The following is a 23,210-nucleotide window of genomic DNA, read 5'->3' on the forward strand; positions in this document are numbered from 1 at the left end:
GTCCCATCAGTCATAGAAGAAAGACCATGAATGTGCATAGATTGGCTTTCATGTTTATGAATATTTTGTAATGCCAAAACGAGTGAGGGGAGGGGGGGGGGGGTTAGGGTTAGGGTTAGGGTTGGGTTAGGGTTAGTTTAGTGCTGGCTTTGACACTTCTGTTGCCAGATTGTAGAGTTGTAGTATAAAAGAGAACACGTTATTATGAAAAAGACTGAATTTTCTTTTCTTTTTTCATTTCAAGGCAAATTATACATTTAAATATCATTTCGAATGTGAATAAGAATGATCATCATCCAACTGCTGCGAAGCACTAGGTAAAATTTTGTCTAATTGTCCTTTTCTGTACCCACTGTCAGTTGAATTGAATTTTTTATATTTTGCAAATTCATGGATATTTCTTCCTCGAGCGAGAAGCTTTCTTCTCTTAACTTCTGGTCTTGTTTCATAATCTCTAAGGAACACTGATTTTTTCTGAATACTGCTTAGTGCTTGTAAACTCTTAGGGGACAATTTTGCCCCTAAAAACTCTGCTTTTGTCTGTGTTGCCTCCTTTATCCCAATATTTGATCGAAGAAAGGTCGATGATAGCCGCCCCATAGCATTTCTTCCATATTTGACACTCTTTGGAAGCGAAATGTTTATGGAACGATTTATTGACTCACATTTTTGAGTGTCAGTCTTATAACGGGTTTTGTCAATGGCTTCCTCACTTAATCTTGTTTTTAAAAGTTCATTTAACAGAAACTTATCATTGTCATTCATTTCCAGGCTCGTTAAGTTGTTTGAAGCCAGAAACATGGATCGATTCCACCAGTTGTTGCTGTGACCGCCACTACAGACCACAGAGTTGGAACGGCACTTGGAACAGTCTCCATCGTAGCACATAACAGTTGCTTGTAGTATTTTCGGTAGCTGTTTTTTCAGTTTGTCCACATCTCCGCAGTAAGTAGAGTACATCTCTTTGATCACAAGGCTACACCTAGATTTTATGTCCTGGCTCAAAGTTTTCTTTTGATTTGTTTTTTCAACTTTTGTTTTGCCACTGAACATTCCGTCGCTAAAATTAGCCTTAAAGCATTGGCGAAACTGAGATGAACTAAGATGGGCTGGGTCAGCTAGTCTTTCAACTTTCCACATAGGATGTAAAGTTCTCATTGCCTCTTCAATTCCGGTAGCTGACGTTGAATCTCCGTCTGTTGTGGCAAACTTGATGAGCACCCCTTGAATAGATAAATCTTCACCAATTATTCTCCCCATTTCTCTCTCAGATAAAGGTGCATGTCTTGTCAGATTTGCTGTGCATCCCTCGTGTCCTGGACAGTTGACAGTAATGCCTGTGTTTCTTAGCCACGCTCCAGTCCAACAAAGTTTATTTTGCAACACAGCACTTATGATATATTTCTTATCTGTGTTTGTCTCACAAGCAATGCCGATTGATTGGGATGCTCCTTGTCCTGGTTTCTTGCTGTGTCCTATGGTCAGACAATTGTACCGGCCATCCAAAGCCCCATTTATCACGTTAGGGTTGGAGGCACCTCTTCGTCTATTGACATTTTTCACCTCTTCCACCTTAGTTCTCATGCTTTCATTGTTCAAGTCAGTTGTCTTTGAACTCACATAACTGGATAACTTGGACATACCACTTTCAGCTGGTGGGGGAATGTCTAAATCTGCCAGTAGAAGCCTAGTCCTTGAATTGCCTAAAGGCATGTCTAGCAATCCAGCTTGTAAGTTGATGTTTACTACAGCTGCTTTCCTACCTCTTTTGCCAGTCGTGATTTCCTTGTATAATTTCACCACAGGAGAGATGTATCCACAATTGAGGCATTTCAGTGAATATTTCCATCCAATTCCCCATTTTTCTTCTGTGTTGATCTTAAATTGTGGTACTGCACACACCTCGGCCTCTTCGTCTGCATGAGTCTGAATGGCTATATTCCACATTTCTACCATTTTTTCCACATTGATTATCCTGTTGCCTGAGATTTCATTTTGATCAAAACTGCTTTCTTTTTTTTCAGGCCTTGGTCGTAAAACCCTGTGACTACCTGGAGAGTCTAGTTCAATATTCACATAGCTCAATTCTTGGTCTTCATACACTGCAGAGGTAGATGGAAGATCATAGTCGTAGTCAGTTTGTGTCACCTCACTAACTTTCTTTACATAACCAGGTAAAAAATGTGAACTTTTTCGTTTTCTGTCGCCTTTCATATTGAGAGTTTTGAATGGAAATGAGTGAATTTCTAATTTTTGCTAAATATATATTATTTTGAGACTTGAGGGAGGTGAAAATATCAGCAGAATGATATATTGAAGACAGAATGAATAGACAGAGAAATCATTTATTTCTATTTACTATGTGGACTGATTTTGTTTTCTGGGGTTTAGGGATCATAAACCTTAATGAGTTATGTAATGATTGTAACTTTAACACACTACCTAATGGATATATGGTCTTTTAAGATTCATTCTTGAAAACATTTGGTTCCATGTTATTTCTATTTCTGCAATTGTCATTAATTTAAGAAGTACTGTGGTTTTTGAAGTAGAAACAGGCTGAATTATGTGTGAAGTAAATGTGACGTAATAAATTTGACCCTTATTCTGTGTAATTTATGTTTTTTAGGCTTGGTTTTGGTCAACGTTCCTTAATCTTTTTACAGAATTGAATTATCTTCATAAATAAAAAAGTTCTGACCAATTCAGAATTGTACGTATACAAGCTTATACAGTGCATATATAGCTTATTATAGGAAAGAGGGGGCAAAAGTAAAAACACTACCACTGGTTTACTTTTAGGTTTATTTGCATAATTTTGGGTCAGGTTGTTCCACAGATGTTATAGAACAAATTAAAGCAAGAAAAAAAAATTAGCTGCATATATAGGACTCACTCCACTAAAACATTTTATGCAAATGATTGTATAGGAATGTAGTCCAGGCTATTTTTAGAAATCTTCTTTCTCTCTCCCTTTTGAGGCTTTTGCCTGCCTATTTTGGGTAAAATTTGGTTTAGATTTGGAATTTGATGTCTGAAATTGCATTATCTTTCAGATTTGGTGAGATGATGAGAGACTTAAAGGCGGAAGGCTAATTCTAAAAATAGTCGTTTTGTGAAGTGCCAAACTCTAGCGGATGAGTATAACCGGTAGTAGTCTACTTTCAATTTTAGTAGCTCAAAATTTTAATGGTCATCATATAATGAATTTTTTAGGAGACATTGAGAATTGGTCAGGCTTTCATTCGACATATTGGAAAGCTTTCAACGAGATTTCTGGAAAAAGTTATAGAAGGTTGAATTTCGTGTTTTAACATGGGAAGAGATGGCAAATGAATTAGTGGAGTGAGTCCAGATGGGGTGCAAAATGCCTTCAGAATAATAGTGTTATAGGAGGCAATTGCCTATGATTTCTCACATAGCGGGAAAAATGAACTATGTAGCTGATGCAGCTCGAGAGATTTAACTACAGACCGTACTGAATGGTCTCGATGGATGTGTTTAATAATATCTTAAAGTATCTAAATTTTTCACCACAATTGACTTGTTTGCTTCTAGACTTAACTTTAAGCTAGATAGGTACTCAGCTTGGAAACCTGACCCAAATGCCACCTTTATTGATGCCTTCACACATGACTGGCATGAAGAAATCGTATATTGCTTTCCTCCATTTTGCCTCCTGTCTAGATGTATACAAAAAATCGAATCTGATCAATGTAGAGGCATCATTGTAGCACCACTTTTGCCAACTCAAGTTTGGTTCTCTCAAATTCTTAATGTTTTATGTTGTAGGCCATTAATATTACCCAAGCAGAAGTCACTGGTAACATCTATAAACGGGGAAATACATCCATTTTGGCAGAAAATGAAGCTGACAGCCTTCATGGTATCCGGGATTCCCTCGGAAGTAGAGGAATTTCTGAAGAGGCAACCAATATTATCCTTGATTCCTGGAAACTTGGAACAAAGAAGCAGTACTCCTGTTACTTGCGATCGTGGTCAAACTTTTGTAGTAAAAAACAGATTAATTTCTCTAGACCATCTCTAGCACAAATAATGGATTTTCTGTTAGATTTGTTTAATAACTGACTCAGTTACAGTGCTATGAATACTGCCCGTTCCGCTTTATCTACTTAATTTTCATTGATGGACAGTGTATTGGATCTCACCCTATTGTTTGTAGACTTTTGAAAGGAATTTTTTATAATAGACCAGCGCTACCTAGGTATGATAGCGTCTGGGATGTACGTATTGTTTTAAACTATCTCCAGTCTTTATCTCCCGTGAAATTACTTTCGTTAAATTAAACTCGTTCTTCTTATGTTAATAGTTTCTGCCCAGAGAGGGCAAACATTACATTCTCTGGATTTTAATTTGTTAGAAATTAACCAATCAAAAAGTGTGTATAAATTTCATACTTCGCAACATGTTAAACAATCTAGAGCTGGTAGGAAACCGGTAATTTTGAATTTCAAAGCTTATGCACCAGATGGGCGTCTGTGTGTCGTCACTGTGTTACAGGAATATATTAAGAAAACTGAAAGCTTAAGAGAAAGTGGTGTGCTTTGTTTATTGCTTATGTAAAACCACATAAAAAGGTCTGCAGAGACACAATATCTCGGTGGACAAAAGTGGGCTTAGAGAAAGCAGGCATTGATGTGAATCGATTCAAGGCACAGTACTAGACCTGCTTCCACCTCCACTGCTAAGGAAGCGAATGTTCCAATTATTGATTTTTTCGACCTATTATAATAAAGTTATCATTAAAGAAAATGTCTTTGATAAATGTGTGTTGAATGCTCAGATTTATTAAAGTCTTATGGTTAGGATAAATATTTTGTCTTGTTTTCTAGTGATTTTGATATGTCACGAGTGCAGACAGGCTTTGAAGTCTCACTGAATCACGTAGTCACGTGATTGGCAGATAGAATATTTAGATTGGACGAAACTTACCTGTAAGTTGAAGTTCGATCATGATTCTATCAGCCAATCTTTAGTGACGAGGGATTATGTGCCCTCCACTTAGTCTTACATTCCCTCCCATTCGTCACTATCTGTCTACAAAATCCTGATGTATTGAGGCGCGTGCTGTTATCTCACATAATCCCTCGTCACTAAAGATTGGCTGATAGAATCATGATTGAACTTCAACTTACAGGTAAGTTTCGTCCAATCTAAATATTATGGGATAAAACAGTTTTGGTAAAATTTATAGTATAGGGAAAGTATTTGTTGTCTGAAGCCAATATTTCACCTAAACGCGCATGACGGAAACGCTACTTTCATTTTGACAATTCAATTTGTAAACATTTGAAACAGAGACAAAGTGATGAGTTAGAAAATGTATCGAAGGGGAGCAAGACCACCTAAAGACGGCGTGGAAAAGATTGTAGGGTATGTGACAGTCCAGCCCGATAAAAATGACGACAGTGATAACGAATCGGACGACGATGATGAAGAATGGTTAGATGAAAGGGAAATGACAGCCATTTCTCTTGGCGGAACGTTGATGAAACAAACACCTGCTAAAAATCAAAGAAGTAGGTTTAAGTTCTTCAGTTATCTATTCTTGATCAGATAATCAGGTTGTCAAAAAAAAAAAAAAAGATTGTAAATAATGCCCTTACTCAACGTTTTGAAGGAAAGAAACAACTGTTTCATGAAGAACCTTTAACCACAGTCTAAAATTACATAAAAGATACACATTATTTACAATATACTTCCAACTTAAAGCAAAGTATAAATACAGTCAAGTAACCTAATTTCGTGGAAACCTATTATTCGTGGATTTCCGGTAAGGATTAATAATTTACATGAGCGACCTTGCGCAACCTCCGCATTAGTTTGTTTTGATAAACATGGGTTTTCTCTACAATATCAGCTAGTAGAATAAATCCAGTAGTTTCAAGCAAGGTAAAATGTATTAATGTATACTTTGACAAATACAAAATGGTGGATTTCACTTATTACCAAACGTCACCATTTTTTATCGGCCGAATTTCCTTATAATCCCAAGCGGTAATCGGAATTCCTAGTGTCGTCTGCTAGAACATATTCCAACGAATGAAGTCACGTGATCAATTAGCAGATTCTGTGTGAGCAGAAAATTTCTATGGAACACAAAGTGGACCATATTCTTATGTTGTTTCAGTGACTTTTAGCAATAAATCACGCTATGTATCTTATTTTGTCAGTCACTATTTTTTTTTAAAATCGTGGTTCTTTGAAGGAATTGTCACTAGTTATAATATATTAATATTAAAGATAAATACTAAGAGAAGTTAATTATACCACCCGGTATCCATACAACATGTTTTTCTAGACTTATTTATAGATCAAACATTGTACACGAAAATAGGTGACGCATTCTGCCGCCGTTGCTGAGTTGGTTGCTCATGAAATATGGGTCAAAGTGAAGGATTCATAAAGAAAATCGAAATAAACCAATTTTAATTATTTTGTAGAATATCTGAGGAAACATCTAAGACATAAAAAAAAATTTTCGTTTTTTTATCGTTGACGAAATTCTGTGTTTAATCCTTATATGCACAAAAATAGGTTACACCACTGTACTTTAAAATCTATAAATACTTTCTCTTCTGCGATATCTGATCTACGGGTAGTCCTATTTGGGATGGTGCATGGTTCGTCTTCAGATGGGACATCGGTCACAGGTAAGTCATCTTCAAATGTTCTAAAACGATACAAAGATAATAACATATAATATAGGTAACAATCATGCCGGAAAGCCAAACAGGGTGCATTTTTATTTATATTTAGGTTAAATATTCTAAAAACACTCACTCTTCTGGTTCCATTATTGCATCGGGTATACCGATATCATTCAAAGATGAATGAACATCATCATCTTCTGTACATGTTGAACATTTCCACGGGATCTCCCGACCTTCTCTGTTCAAACGCCTGTATTCTTCACGAGATAGGTTTATATTACAGGTTCTGTGCTGCCATTTCTTGCATACGTCACATGACAATGCCTCTTGACGGGGATGGACCTCCTTCGAACATACAATACTCAAACATTTTCAGACATAAAAGGATGAATGTCGAATAAGATTTATAACCATTTTTATAATAGTCATATAGGAAGCCATATAATCGGATATAATTGATATAACTCTGATCTTTCCGTTAATTGAAAGATCGCTCACGCCTATCAATAATCATGTTTTCATTGTTAATTGATTGGTTTGTTAAATTGTTTAATTAGGCTTAGATTTACCGCTGATCTCTGTTAATCAAAAGATCGCTCACTACCGAAACCATGTTTAAATAAAGTTCCGATCGAGTATGAGCAAAGTAAAACAAAACAATGTTATTAAGAAACCATCTTTATTTCAATAATATGTTGTCTCGAGTTTTTCACCGAGTTAACTCACTTTGTCACCGAGTTAACTCACTTTGTCACCGAGTTAACTCACTTTGTCACCGAGTTAACTCAATTTGTCACCGAGTTAACTCACTTTGTCACCGAATCAACTGTCACCGAGTTGACATGTCACCAAGATGACTGGTATTCCTATTTAGTATTGTCTGCTGAGCAAAGTTAAAAGTTTTTTTAAAACATTTTTCCCATTGTTTTATGAGAATTGGAATAGCAGCCTCAAGATAGCACTGTCAGTCTAAGAATGTCTTTGCATTGATAAGAAATATAATCATGAGCACACATTATGTCTTCAAAATTTGTTTTTACAGACGATCATTTTCAGCCAAAATTCAGCAAAAAAAAAAAAAATTTTGTGACATATCAACCAAGATAAGAACCCATGGCCACTATTTGCTTGAAGTATATTTTGAACCCTCTAACACTGAAATTTGCTCTCTAAACATGAGATTAGCCTTTATCAACAAATCACCATTGTCCAATATCCTGACATTTTTCTAATTAGTGTTTTACACTTACCATTGAATAACTGATTATTACCAGTAATCTAATAAGCAATTTTGAATCCGGCAAACTTAGACCAAGACCAATTATGAGACCCCCTCACAGTTTTTTGTATTGCCATTAATATTGAGTTGTCTTTGTTCTGATTTGTCATGCATTCTTTTAATTTCAGTTACCATTAAAACATTTGGTCAGGGAAAAAAATATGTGGTGAAAGGCAGATTTCCTTTGCATGACCCATGGTGGAAAATAACATGTTTTATTTATAGAAATAAAAGTATTCCTAATATGTATTTTGTGGATCATACACGACCTATTCTATATGATATACGAACTGATGAATTAGTTGTCACACATAAATTGATGAATATCTGCCTAACTACAACCCAGGAACCGTATTTTGGTAATGCTGACGAGCGGGAACTCTGGAATGAAAAGTTGTCTGCTCTTGACAAATATGTCTGGTAAGAGAGAAAGGAGAATTATTATGTAGCAAACTCTTTTTTTTAATATGACAAAATCTGTCACCGAGTTGACTTGGCAAATAGTGTCACCGAGTTGACTTGGCAAATAGTGTCACCGAGTTGACTTGGCAAATAGTGTCACCGAGTTGACTTGGCAAATAGTGTCACCGAGTTTACTTGGCAAATAGTGTCACCGAGTGATATTTTGTCACCGAGTGATAATTTGTCGCCGAGTTGACATGTCACAGAGATAACCGAATACCGCAAACTCTGTGCCAAAATTACAAGTGGTCATCTTAAAATTTCCTTTGAAAAGGACAGTCACTCTTGATTAAAAAAGAAAAATTATTCGAAAGAAAAGAAAAAATTGCTATGTTTTACGATCATGTCCACTTGTTAACTAGAACTTAATGCTAGCTGTCAGTCAAATGTCACATGATTGTGAAATTCTTTATGAAATGAATATCCACTTAATAGAAAATTTAGCCATGCAAAAGTGGGTTAGGTTCCATTGTTGGTTCTTTGGAGCATTTTTTTTGTTTTCTTTTCTGAAATGATTAATCCTGGGTTACCAGAAGTACTTTTCTAGTTGTCGAGGACTAGTCTAAAAACTATTTTGAAAATTTGTGAAAAAAATATACCGGTGATAACATTACAAATAAAGAAGGACAGGATTATTGCTCTGAGTGGTGTTGAGCCACGCATTACAAAACTTGTTGCTGAGAAACAAGATGCAACCATCACATAGATCAATAATTTCCTGTCAAATATTGAACATAATATAATGTCAATGTTAACAATGTATTACAGTAAAATTGAGTAAAACGTGAAACTTTGTTTTTACTTTGAAGGGTTGCAATCTGAAGTCTGTTTCTGGAATGGGGTCAATATCTAAAAACAATTGAGAACCTCGGATTTAGATGTGACAGATCAAATTCCTATAGATTTTCTATGTTTTTGTTTGTTTATTATAGTGACCATCCTAATGAAAGTGTATATTTCGATAACATGAAGAATCTGTTAAAGAATTTTGATGAAGTCTGTAAGAAATATGAAACTAGTCCAATAGGAGAATTAGTAGATAGATGTGGTAGGTTCTTTTTAGTGGAATGGAATTTTACATCCTAGTTATCTGTTACTGACTGGGCTAATGAAGATAAGCCACTCCATACAGTGAGCAATGAGGGATTTTAACTGGCCAGTGGAATTGGAATACTCTTCAGTGATTTCAATCTATCACATATCTTGAATGTGTGGAGCCTGTTGCTTTCATAAGCGTTTGCAAGGTGGTTTTTATACACCTACATGGAAATGTTGAGGTATATTGCCGTTGGTCCGTCCGTCCGTCCGTCCATCGTTCACATTTCTTGTAGTTTTGATCCGATCTTGATGAAACTTGGTATGCATGGATATTGATGAGATCTCTGTCAACTTAGAAATTGGCAATAATCGGATGAACGGTTTGAGAGTTATTGCCCTTGACTTAGTAAAAATGCATCACTGCACCCGAAATTTAAGACCTCAATTACAAGACACATTAGAGCAGGGAAAATCCTTGTAGGCCTCAGTTCTAAGTCGTTAATGTTTTAGGCAGCTTTTTTGCCAACCTGGGTCTTATAAAATATGACGTGTCTGTATAAACAATAAATGAAATTATGTGGACTCTCTGAAGAAATACATACATATTGTATTTATGAGTTGTAGAGAGACATGATGTAGCCTATACTAGAAGGGTGAGCCTACCTTGCTCTGCTAGCCACAATATTTATTGTGTTTTTTTTATTGTTTTTCCAGATGCAGTAAGACTTGTTTATGGTGCTGTGGAATTCCCCCAACTATTTACCTTCCTAGCTCAGTTATTACCTAAGAAATTCACTGAGATAATAAAACTGGGTAGTCAAAGATTAAAGAAATTAGATAATTGTCGAGAAGAATATACCTGGGAATTCGCTTTCTCTAATGTGAGTTTTGTATTTTAAAAGATATGAGTCTTCTTTATTTTGAAGAATTGATCAGTCTGTGTTATGTCTTATTCTGGTTTGATAGTTACTATATTCTTCTTAATATTTCAGAAATTTTTAAAGGGACAGGTGTGCCATTTTTTGGGGTTGATTTGAGTCTTGAATATATGTAAATAGCCTTCAGAAATACTGGAAAATGTATGAAAATCACATAATTCTTTTAAACATACTTCAAACTAGGAATTTTACTCACTATTTCTATATATCACAGAGTATCTTAAATTGACGAGTCGTCATTTTAACATTAAAATGCAGATAATTTTAGACACACATGGATTTGAAGACTCAAATTTCGTCAGTGAACTGTGAACACTATTACTGATTAGCTCAGCTAAAAATTCCAGTTTCTGAAAGTATGATTGGTCAAAAAAATGGCCTACCTGTCTCTTTAAGTGGTGATCTGTGTTTGATATTGTTCTATGTGGTTTTGATAAGTAGCATATATGAGATTTTTAATATTCAGTAGCCAGATTACAATTAAAGGATGGCATTTCATTTAAAATACGACTTAATTTCTGGTTCCTGAAAAATTAGAATTATTGTCAACGATTTTGAAGTTTAGGAATTATTTTAATGTAAATTGAAATTTGTTTACAGAGGAAAATTTCAGTCAAAATTTTGAACATTACTCTGAAATTTCTCTAAGAGATGTGTGTTTATATTATATGAAATCAATACACTACTTTCTATGAACTAAAAGAAAATTTTCACTGTTTAAATAGTGCTCAATACATCCATTATATAGCGCTATTATTTTCTTCAATATTTTCTTTCTTTTTTTCTTCCCTTATTTATATTACAGATAATGTTTAAACAGTATGGAATGATAGGAGTAGAGGCTTCACTGTATGATTATCTTCGTTGTGATTTATTAAACGATATGCCCAGCATGAACTGTGATGCTATTTATATATATGACTTTCTTAAAAAAGACGCTCGCGAAAGCGGACACACTTTTATAGAAAAATTCCGCGTTCGAAAAAGTCAATTTACGTGCGATCACCAAGTTGTGAATTGGGATGCATCATTGAAATATTTGGAGCAACATCGCATCATTAAAACAGAAGGCAAAGACCAAACGACGAAAATATTTTTACGAAGAAATTGGGAGGCTGAACGAGATGTTGCGAAGACTTTAGGTGTTATGCTGAAAGATGCTGGTAGTTATTGTGAAAATGATTTGGATATAGACTTCACAAGGTATGTACTAGAATAGTGGTTCCCAACCTTTTTCACCCTTCACACCTCTGGAGCAATCACCTGGACCTTTCACACCCACAAAAATTTGTTACTTCCACATTTCCAGCATGTGATGTGAGGTGCTCTCTCAATTCAAAATAAACTCTTCTCCTAAATCAGTTGGCCACACCCCTGACACCCTTGTCCAACACCCCCAGGGGGTGAAAACACCCCAGGTTGGGAACAGTGGTACTAGAATTATGAAAAGCTCTTGTAATTTACATGATTAGTGTAATTTAATGAATGATATGATGGGGTAGGACCAGTTTGAATGAAAGATGTATATGAAAAGTGAAAGAATGAAACAAGAACTTTTTACAAGGAGAAAAAAGTAAAATTTATCTATCAGCTCATTGAAATTCGTTATGAAATACTTTTTCATATAATTAATTTACTTCCTCATGTGAAAAGTTCAGTAGCTGCTACCAATGTATCAGCAAACTGTTATTTTGGTGTTGGATTTTCGTTTTGTGGTTCGGATCAAAGCTGTTGATTTGGCTCTATATGCCGGACATGACCGACTTGGAAGCTCAAATGGCCAACGGTCAATATCCTCTATCGGACATCAAGTCGATGTCTTTGAAATGAAAAATAGTATGACATCTCTCTAATGAAATACAAAGCCACCAATCACTGCTTGGCATTACAACTACTTGATTACTAACCCCATAATCAAATAATCCCTTGATTACTTCTTATAAGTATTTAATTAATCATCCCTTCTATTGTCCACTAGCGATACTTCAGATTACATGTCTTAGCACTTTGGTATTTTATTGGCATCCTGTAATTTCAGTTCTGATTTTAAGAATATCCATAATGACGTAGATCAGTGGAGAGCAGCCCATCTAATAGCCTCAAACCCTGTAGCTGTTTTATCTGGGAAAGGTGGATGTGGAAAAACAACTGTCGTTACTCAGCTTCTTAAACATGTCTGTGAAAACAGGTAGACTGTTTCTATTGTAAACTAAATATTTTTACTGTTAAAGGGATTGTAAAGAGGATTTATAAATTTTGTATGTGTATTAGGGACCATTGTAGCATTAATTTGCACCATTCCAATTTTCAATCAGATGTCTGTGGTTGCTGCAATTCCACTCAAACTACATCACCCCCTTGTATAACATAAAACCTTTGCGGGGGGGGTGACGTCATAAAACACTTAGCTTTAGTAAAATTACGAGAACCACAGATGTCTGATTGAAAATTGGAATGGCGGAAAGTGATGCTATCATTGTCCCCAATAAACATAGAAAACCTCTTTACAATCACAATCCCTTTAAAAAAAGTGCTTTATACATCAATTGAAGAGTAATCTAGAAATATTAAAAAAGAACCTGAAACATGTTGTTACTCAAAGTTTCATGCATGTTACAATCTTACAACTTGTTTTAGCAGTGAGTTTAATCAAAATTGAACCTCACATATATAATATACTGTACCACTTTACAATGGAAGCTTCAACTCGGGTATATGACAAAAATTTGTGATGTGACCAAAAGAGTGGTCACAATTGTTGATCAAGTTGAAACCTGATTTTTTTAAAATTTCAGTCAGTCAAAAGTTTCCATAGTGGCACCAATTGACTCGAATGAAGAACCAGCTAATTTAGAAAATGGCCAAGAATCGATACTCAATGATTCCTTGGACCAGACATCATCATCTGACACAACACAATCTACACAGTTCTATAGATCACCATGGAAATCATATCGTCAGATGACACAGGAAGCTGAGGAGTGGGAAAGTTCGGAAGATGATAGCGATGATGATGATGATGATCATTATTTATCTAAAACACCTTTAGGTCAGACTATTTTACTAACAGCACCTACAGGTAATTATTGTCTCTTATTTGACCACATGGTGAATTCTTGTGCCAGTGGCTTCTGTTGAATAGTAACTTGTTACTTTTAGTGAACACTACTTTAACCTTGTAAGCCTGTTAAAACTTTTGTAGGATTGTTGATGCCAACCCAGCGTTTTCTCCCAGCTAAAGCTGATATCACAGACTATGTAACCTTTGTTTGTTCCAGCAAACTCATATTCTTGCTCTAAAATTTAATTGGTCAAATATCTAGTTTATTTTAGACCAATATAGATTCATAGAAACAAATTTGAGTTGAAAGATTTAGAAAAAAGTATTTCTACTTCTTTACTTATACATCTGTGTAAAACTGTGTAAAATCAAATTGAAGCCTTACATTGTTGTTTATTGTAGGTAAAGCCGCCAATCTCCTGGGGCGTAAAGTATGTATGGAATCTGTCACATTACATCATGTGATGATGAGTTATAAGGGATTCTGTAAACGGAAAGCTGATTATTTGAGAGAGATGAACAAACCAGACCCAAATCGTCAGAAACGAGCAGAAAGTAGCGACGAAGAAAGTGATGACAATGATTTGGATAATGAAGATGAATTCATGCAAACTCAAAATAAATTTCAAAATCAGAACCAAAATAATTCCAATGATGAACAAAATCATGATAATTTTTTTGATTCGGAAGATGTTGATTCTGAAGCTTTTAAAGACGAAGCCATGAAGAAAGAAATTGATCCTGAAATGCCAGTTTGGAAATATGAAAATAAAAGTGTGTTAGTCGTAGATGAGTGTAGTTTAGTGTCTGTCAAAACCATAGCAACAGTCATGAATAACCTTCGTCGTCAAGCGAGGCTCAAAAAGGTCATTCTCCTTGGTGACGTCAGACAGTTGCCGTCTGTGGAACCAGGAAACTTTTTAGCGGATATTTTCCGTGTCTTGTATCCTATTGGTTGTTGTATGGAATTGAGGACCAATCATAGAGCTGAATCTGAATTGATCGTGAACAACGCTAGTAAGATTTCCTTAATGAAATTACCACAGTACGATAATTCCAAGTTTCAGTTACGACTTATTGATGAAACGGATGACGAGAATGAAATTGACAAACGAATCCAACATTTATTACGAACATCAACAGACTTAAATCAAGAGACATCACAATTTGTTTCTTTCCAAAGGTAGGTGGTTTATACTCACACAAGATTCACTTTCTTTGTGTTATGAATTGGGATTTTCAGATATTCATTTAAGCGTGCCCTGTTATTGCTATGTTTTGCTATCTATGTTTTGCTATCTATGTTTTGCTATCTATGTTTTGCTATCTATGTTTTGCTATCTATGTTTTGATGCTGTCTTAGAAAACACAAAACAAAACATTCAAATCAGATTGAGTGATGAGTCATTTTTATACGCCCACATCTCTCTATGTGGACATATATTGTCAGCACCCCTGTCCGTCCGTCTGTCCCTCCGAGTGTTTGAAAGAATCAAATGAAATTTGGTATGTGCATACATATTCATGAAATGAAGGTCCAAAATCTTGAATATTTACCATCTGCATGCCGTGGTGGGCGAATATGGCTGTGGTCCACTATCTTAGAGTTTGCTGCCATGTTTTGCTGTTTCACAATTTTTATGCTGACTAAAATGTGCTATAATAGTTGTTTTCTCATATAGAATAGTTTTCAGGATCTAACAAGCAGATATCAGCATATATTATTTTATTTCCTGATTTTCATTTAGAAAATAGATGCAGTTGAGATTTTTATGTTCCATTGTCTCTAATTTGGACCCAACCTGAAATAAACTTCATTGAAAGTTATTTTTTATCTTCATTTTTCTGCAGGAGGCGATGTGAGAGTATCAACGAACTATGTTGTAAATTCTACAATAAACACGTAACGAAAGATTCCAAACGAAAATATCTCTTCCAAGTTGGAGACAAGGTCTGTCTTGGTAAAAACGCTGAGGTCATGAACCATAAAGAGAGGTTGCCTAAAAAAGAGAAGGCATCAAAGAAGAAAAACGAAGGTAGAAAAACGCAGAAAATTGTTCGGAATGGAAAATTAAATGTCACTGAAGCTGCTGAGTTGACTTTATTAGATTCAGAGGATGGTAAGACTTTTTATTTAGGTTTCATTAGCCGTCTGCTTTATAATAAGTAGATAAAAACAAGTTTAATATTAATTTAAGAGTTAAAGATGGGTTTCATATTGTTTTAGTGTCAAATTAATCTAACTATTTGATCAATTGGTGTTTCTAATGAATTATCATGTATTCATAATCATATCATTATGTTCTTATTGCATATAATTTAGAGTTTTAACCAATCATAAATGTCCATGTATGTACAGTCTGGATAAACAAAAAAAGACTTTTTGACCTTTTCTTGATCGGTCACTCATTGGAATTCAACTGATTATTCTCTTCTAATTTAGCTAATTTAGCTAATTATGAATTAATTATGGACATGTGAGACAAACTGGTATTTTTCCTAGTCACTAGAACACCTCTATTTTTTATTCATATAAGTATTAGCATTTTCATTATCATAAATGAAATGAGGGAATACACAAGGACATGGTCCATTGGGACAAACAAAGACTCTTTAATAGGACCCCATCTTTAAGAGTGAGGGACTTTATAACAGTTCCTGTTGCACAGTGTTCCAAAAATCACAAATAAAGTGATCTGCTTCATCAAATTGATTTAAAGATAGCTTGCCAGGCAAGGTAACATACGCCCACTGGCAGCTGTCAGAAATGATTAAACAGTCTTTAGTGACTACAGGGTTGCACAATATAGCTAATAGAGTGAAACGTCAAGTCAGACACAATATTTCGGTGAAATATTATCCGATCATCGCGAAAATCGATAGGAATCATCTTCATAATGACATTGACATACAAAATAAAAATCAAAAGAATCTGTAAAGAATTGTAGCCTGTAGAGTGAGCACGAGTTGCACAATATAGCTAATAGAGTAAAACGTCAGGTCAGACACGATATTTTGGTGAAAAATTATCCGATCATCACGAAAATCAATAGGGATCATCTTCATAATGACATTGACACACAAAATAAAAATCAAAAGAATCTGTAAAAAAATTGTAGCCTGTAGAGTGAGCACGAGTTGCACAATATAACTAATAGAGAAAAACGTCAAGTCAGACACGATATTTCGGTGAAAAATTATCCGATCATCACGAAAATCAATAGGGATCATCTTCATAATGACATTGACACACAAAATAAAAATCAAAAGAATCCATAAAGAACTGTAGCCTGTAGAGTGAGCACGAGCCAAATGTGAACGGACGGACCGACGGGGTGATTACAATATACGCCCAACTTACGTGTGGACGTATAATGATTGAACAAATGGAACACGCAAATCATCTTAAGTGTAGTTATTGTGAAATTCACCCTAGGATTCTTGATTTATCCTTATTTGCTGGACGTGTGTGTTTGTAACTCAAAGATGACTGGCTGTGAGTTTAGTTCTTTGGGACTTTTCATTTAGTGGACCCATTTATTTGTAAAGAGAAATTGATCTTGATTTATTTTATTTTTGCATTGACCATATTTTATTTTATATGATAGGATTAGGGCACAGACTTTCGCCTAAAGTACCTTCTCTTTATTAGGTTGTTGATTTATTCATAATTGCCAGAGATGTCTGTTAGTAGCTCCAAAATGATTGGGTGTGATTTTCTTCTTTGGGACATTTTATTAGTGAAGAGAAATTTTAGAGTATCTCTCACCCTAGCCATCTGTACAAACAATACTCTCTCACTAGAGGTTATGCCTGTGCCTGTGCTTTCATGAAATTACTTAACCCAATGTTACAACCTCAAATTCCTAACTATCTCTCTCCTTCAGAATCGTCAAGTCAAACTGAAAGTAAAAGTAAAGTAAAACCAAAGAAAAAACCAATAGAGGGATTAAAAAAAGAAAAGAAAAATAATACAGTAAAACTCTGTAATGGTGAAATATTCTTCATAATGAAGGTGAGTAAGGTCTCCGTCACACGTCAGTACGTCAGTAAACACGTCAGACCCGTCAGTATATACGTCAGTAAACACGCCAGACACGTCAATACGTCGATGCTACCTTACAAACTTATAACTTAGGTTTATAAAAACTACTACATCAAAAAACGAAATTTTAAGAAATTTGCAAAACAAATCGCCATTCTTTACAGTCATTTCAATTCAATTAGTGCCGCGTACAAATTTAAGAATTATTACTTATTTATAAAGAGAAAAAGAATATTTTCTCAATGATTTATAGTCGGGTTTAAAACAACTGCCTGGTTGACAGACTCAATCGCAAACTGGGATAAGGTGTTCCAGAAAGTGAATGCATGCCTAAGATATGAAAACGCGTCAAAGAACTGTTATTCCTCACAAATCAATCCGTTGGTACATGAAAAATAAAATAACTATGTGAACTCTCTCAAAACAACTGCCTTAATTGTTGGCAGACTCAATCGCAAAGTGGCCTCAGGTGTTCCGGAAAGTGTAACCATGCCTTAAAACGTTTAGGTCGAGTTTTAAACACATCTCAGTAGGTAAAAACATCAGTACGTCAGTAAATACGTCAAAGAACTGGTTTTCGCCACACGTCAATACGTCAGTACACACATCAGACGCGTCAAAGAACTGTTATCCCTCTTAAGTCAGTCCGTCAGTAAAGAAAAGTTAATCAAACTATGTGAACTCTCTTAAAATACCACATTTTTGACAGACTCAATCGCAAAGTGGTCTCAGGTGTTCCAAAAAGTGTAAGCATGCCTTAAAACGTTTAGGTCGAGTTTTAAACACACTCCAGTAGGTTAAAACTCAAATCCGTCAGTAAACACGTCCAAGAACTGGTCTTCGTCACACGTCAATACGTCAGTACACACTTCAGACGCGTCAAAGAACTCTTATTCCTCATAAGTCAGTCCGTCAGTAAAGGAAAGTTAATCAAACTATGTGAACTCTCTTAAAATACCACACTTTAGACACACTCAATCGCAAAGTGGTCTCAGGTGTTCCAGAAAGTGTAAACATGCCTTAAAACGCTTAGGTCGAGTTTTAAACACACCTCATTACGTGAAGACTTCAATCCGTCAGTAAACACGTCAAAGAACTGGTCTTCGTCACACGTCAATACGTCAGTACACACGTCAGACGCGTCAAAGAAATGAAGACACGTCAGACGCGTCAAAGAACTGTTATTCATTACAGGTCAGTCCGTCAGTAAAGAAAAGTTAATCAAACTATGTGAACCCTCTTAAAATACCACACTTTAGACACACTCAATCGCAAAGTGGTCTCAGGTGTTCCAGAAAGTGTAAACATGCCTTAAAACGCTTAGGTCGAGTTTTAAACACACCTCATTACGTGAAAACTTCAATCCGTCAGTAAACACGTCAAAGAACTGGTCTTCGTCACACGTCAATACGTCAGTACACACGTCAGACGCGTCAAAGAAATAAAAACACGTCAGACGCGTCAAAGAACTGTTATTCATTACAAGTCAGTCCGTCAGTAAAGAAAAGTTAATCAAACTATGTGAACTCTCTTAAAATACCACATTTTAGACAGACTCAATCGCAAAGTGGCCTCAGGTGTTCCAGAAAGTGTAAACATGCCTTAAAACGCTTAGGTCGAGTTTTAAACACACCTCATTACGTGAAAACTTCAATCCATCAGTAAACACGTCAAAGAACTGGTCTTCGTCACACGTCAATACGTCAGTACACACGTCAGACGCTTCAAAGAAATGAAAACACGTCAGACGCGTCAAAGAACTCTTATTCCTCATAAGTCAGTCCGTCAGTAAAGGAAAGTTAATCAAACTATGTGAACTCTCTTAAAATACCACATTTTAGACAGACTCAATCGCAAAGTGGCCTCAGGTGTTCCAGAAAGTGTAAACATGCCTTAAAACGCTTAGGTCGAGTTTTAAACACACCTCATTAGGTAAAAACTTCAATCCGTCAGTAAACACGTCAAAGAACTGGTCTTCGTCACACGTCAATACGTCAGTACACACGTCAGACGCGTCAAAGAGATGAAAACACGTCAGACGCGTCAAAGAACTGTTATTCCACACAAGTCAGTCCGTCAGTAAAGGAAAGTTAATCAAACTATGTAAACTCTCTTAAAATACCACATTTTTGACAGACTCAATCGCAAAGTGGCCTCAGGTGTTCCAGAAAATGTAAGTATTCCTTAAAACGTTTAGGTCGAGTTTTAAACACACTCCAGTAGGTTAAGACTCAAATCCGTCAGTAAACACGTCCAAGAACTGGTCTTCGTCACACGTCAATACGTCAGTACACACGTCAGACGCGTCAACGAAATAAAAACACGTCAGACGCGTCAAAGAAATAAAAACACGCCAAACGCGTCAAAGAACTGTTATCCCTCTCAGGTCAGTCCGTCAGTAAAGAAAAGTTAATCAAACTATGTGAACTCTCTTAAAATACCATCAATCGCAAATTGGCCTCAGGTGTTCAAGAAGGTTTAAGCATGCCTTTAGTTTGAGTATTCATCACACTTCAGTAGTAGAAGTAGCCAACAAAGTTAACTTTTTTGAAGATTGTGGGTATTCTGAATGTCATAAAGTAATAAAGGTAATACATGTTTTAATTTCTTTGACGTGTCTGACGTGTTTACTGACGTATTGACGTGTGACGAAGACCAGTTCTTTGACTTGTTTACTGACGGAAGTTTTGATGTTCCGACCGTGTGATGAAATTTCGGCCCAAACGTATTGACGCACACTTAACCTTTCTAGAATACCTGATGCCACACAGATCTTGAGTTTTCCAAAAAAGCAGCCCTTTGAGAAAGTTCCTATTGTTCATGCGTTTTTTACAAAAACTCTGTAAAGAACGAACAATATTGGCAATTCCTACTGTTTTGACGTGTTTACCGATCTGTTTATTTTCATAACAGAATTTTCTAAATGATCTTTCGTTTTTCGTTGAAATATATTGAAATGCTGTATTTTGTAAGGTATCATTGACGTGTCCATTTTCAAAATATCGTTTTTATTTCGTTTTGTGATTAAAAATAATATGATTCTTGATTTTATAAGGTAGCATCGACGTGTGACGTGTTTGACGTGTTGACTGACGTACTGACGTGTGACGGAGAAACAATTGATGAAGGTACCAGTTAGAAATAAAACTCATTGATTTATATTATTTCCAGTAGCATAGCCAGGATATCACTGACTGGAGGGCTTTCCGAGCACCTCGGCTCCCCTTTTGGATTTGAGAGGGCACTACTCTCGCGGGGAGGTCAGTGCTTCTGGACAGGACAATATTACTCATTAGCTTAGCAAAAATTCCGTTTCTGAGACTTAAGTATGGTGGGGGGTCATGGCAATGAAAAGCATGTTAAGTAAAGTTAAATTTTTCGAGAAAAATGCCGGGTGATATGGATAAGTTGAATGTAATTTGATGCCTAATTAAGGAATGATCTGAACATTTTTTCAGTTTATCGATGTATAAACAGACAAAACCTGTGTACACTGTATAAACCACTACGCTACGCAGATTTATATAGTGTACACAAGTTTTTTCTCTTTATACATCGGCTCTGTGAACGTTCGAAGGAACGACATCGAGGCCTTGTAGTGGCTATTTCAATCAAACTCAATGAAAAAGTAGTAGTAGGCGGAGCTTATATTGACATTCCGTTTATTCAGATATAAACCGAATGCACGTGACCACTGTTATCCAATCAAATTACGAGATACCGTGTAAACGTGTAATAATTTGAATGTTTATCATACAGGATACAGAAGAACATAATACAGATGGTAAATCAACACGATATTTAATATTATCTGATAAAGAACAACCTAAAGAGAAACTGGTCTGTGTGAATTATAAAGATTTGGTGAATAAGTGTAAAATGAGACATGGCTGGGCTCGGACTATTCACACTTATCAGGTTATTTATTTATTTATTTATTTATTTATTTATTTATTTATTTATTTATTTATTTATTTATTTTTATAATAAACTCTTCATTTTACTTTAGAATTTTATAAATCTAACCCTGTCCCCTACCCTTCTTTTATTATATATTGTAGGGCTCAGAATCTTCAGCAGTGGTATACGTTGTCTATCGATCATACTACGAGAACTGGCAGCATGTCTATACAGCTGTAACCAGGGGCCGTAACTCTGTTTATATGGTAGGAAAGAAGAGTTGTATAGATAAAGCTATAAGAACTGATAAAAAAGAAAGAAGAACTTCACTGAAAGAGAAATTGATAAAGAGAGTAGAAAAATTTCCTGAAATATTACAGGTAACTTCTTTATTCCTATTTCCAGTTTACTTATGGAAATGAAAGTAAAATGAAGTGAATGGAGCTGCCCCTGATGGGCTAATGAAGTAGATTCATGCCATACAGTGTGCATTGAGGGAAATATTGCCAGAACAGTGGGTGACAAGGGCCAATCAGGCCATGCTTACTCTTTTCGAAAACACCTGATGGTACTTCCCTTTTGAGGAGTCCACTACTGAACAACTTTTACCCTCAAATATGCCATACTTTGGATGAGATTTTGATCAACGGAACTGTCTTGCTTGGAAATATTGTCCTCAGGCCAGGTTCACAAAAAACTCAACCTAGTATCAGTGGCGGAGCAATTTTTACATCCAAGGGAGGCGAAATATCTGAGATTTCTGCCCCCTCTGGAAACTATACTATACTATATCCATACTATGGAAACTTACTCTTGAATTTTTGTTTGATTTCAGAAACAAAGAGAAAATCTTAAAGCCCTTTTGTTAGAATCAGATGCAGCCCGACAACGTAAAATCATTGAAGGGGAAGACGGAGAGACTGATTTATTCGGCAGTGATGATGATAACGACAACTACATCAACGCCCTCTGTGATTTATTACCGCCCTCTCAATCATCAAGTGAAGACAACTCTGAAGGAACGGTTTTAAACATGAAAAAATGTGCCTTACAACAAACTGTTGCATGTGAAATTAATTCGAATAAGGGAGATAATTCAGAACTAATTGAAGACGAATCCAGTTCTTTCGATAGTGACGATTCGTATATGAAGACTTTGGACGAATCTGCATTTATTTTGAGTTCTCAGATTCAGCAAGCTAGTCAGTTTACGCAATGTCGAAATCACGAAACATCTCAAATTCAAGTCACTCCAGAAAATATAAATGGACAATCAGGCTGCATAACTCCAAATAAGGAGAATGCATTTAAAAGACTGTCCTCTGCAGAAAGTGAACATGAGTCTCGTCAAAAATTCCTTCGCGTGCCAGATCCATCAATTCTTGTGTCCCCTGTCAGACGGTGTCTGGAAAGAACGCTCAGTTTTCCTAAAGATTAATCATGTATACTATTGCCTGCTTATATAAACACCAAAATCACATATCATGTGTTCCTTTATTTTATTGTTGGGTTATATTCACAAGACAACACAAATCATGTGTTATATTCTAGAGGGTGGTACAATATTATACTATTATTGGGTTATATCCGAGAGGGTGGTCCAATATTATACTATTGTTGGGTTATATCCTAGAGGGTGGTCCAATATTATACTATTGTTGGGTTATATTCTAGAGGGTAGTCAACTGTTGCACTATTGTTGGGTGGTCTACTGTTTTAGTATCATCACATCTACATATCTGCGTCTGAGTGGACTAATGAACATGGGTCTGGGTTGCAGGGCGGTTATTGAAATAGATGTACAAATGTCAGC

At 35.8% G+C, this 23,210-nt stretch overlaps 2 protein-coding genes across 2 annotated transcripts; one reads left to right on the forward strand and one right to left on the reverse strand.

The window, feature by feature from the left end:
- Nucleotides 1–264: 264 nt before the first annotated feature.
- On the reverse strand, nucleotides 265–2,214 carry LOTGIDRAFT_168316 (hypothetical protein; the record flags this gene model as incomplete). Its single annotated transcript, XM_009066202.1, has 1 exon — nucleotides 265–2,214. The coding sequence occupies one exon, from the start codon at nucleotides 2,212–2,214 to the stop codon at nucleotides 265–267; it is 1,950 nt and encodes a 649-aa protein (XP_009064450.1).
- Nucleotides 2,215–5,312: 3,098 nt separating this feature from the next.
- On the forward strand, nucleotides 5,313–22,876 carry LOTGIDRAFT_236059 (hypothetical protein). Its single transcript, XM_009066203.1, has 14 exons — nucleotides 5,313–5,540; nucleotides 8,082–8,373; nucleotides 9,348–9,463; nucleotides 10,168–10,334; nucleotides 10,446–10,463; nucleotides 11,197–11,594; nucleotides 12,430–12,579; nucleotides 13,187–13,470; nucleotides 13,855–14,635; nucleotides 15,304–15,572; nucleotides 17,340–17,467; nucleotides 21,257–21,415; nucleotides 21,559–21,777; nucleotides 22,233–22,876. Exons 1-14 carry the CDS (start codon nucleotides 5,342–5,344, stop codon nucleotides 22,833–22,835), a joined length of 3,783 nt encoding a protein of 1,260 aa, XP_009064451.1. The 5' UTR covers nucleotides 5,313–5,341; the 3' UTR covers nucleotides 22,836–22,876.
- The last annotated feature ends 334 nt before the right edge of the window (nucleotides 22,877–23,210 follow it).

This window comes from Lottia gigantea, assembly GCF_000327385.1.
Source record: "Lottia gigantea unplaced genomic scaffold LOTGIsca_74, whole genome shotgun sequence".
Lineage (NCBI taxonomy): Eukaryota > Metazoa > Mollusca > Gastropoda > Lottiidae > Lottia > Lottia gigantea.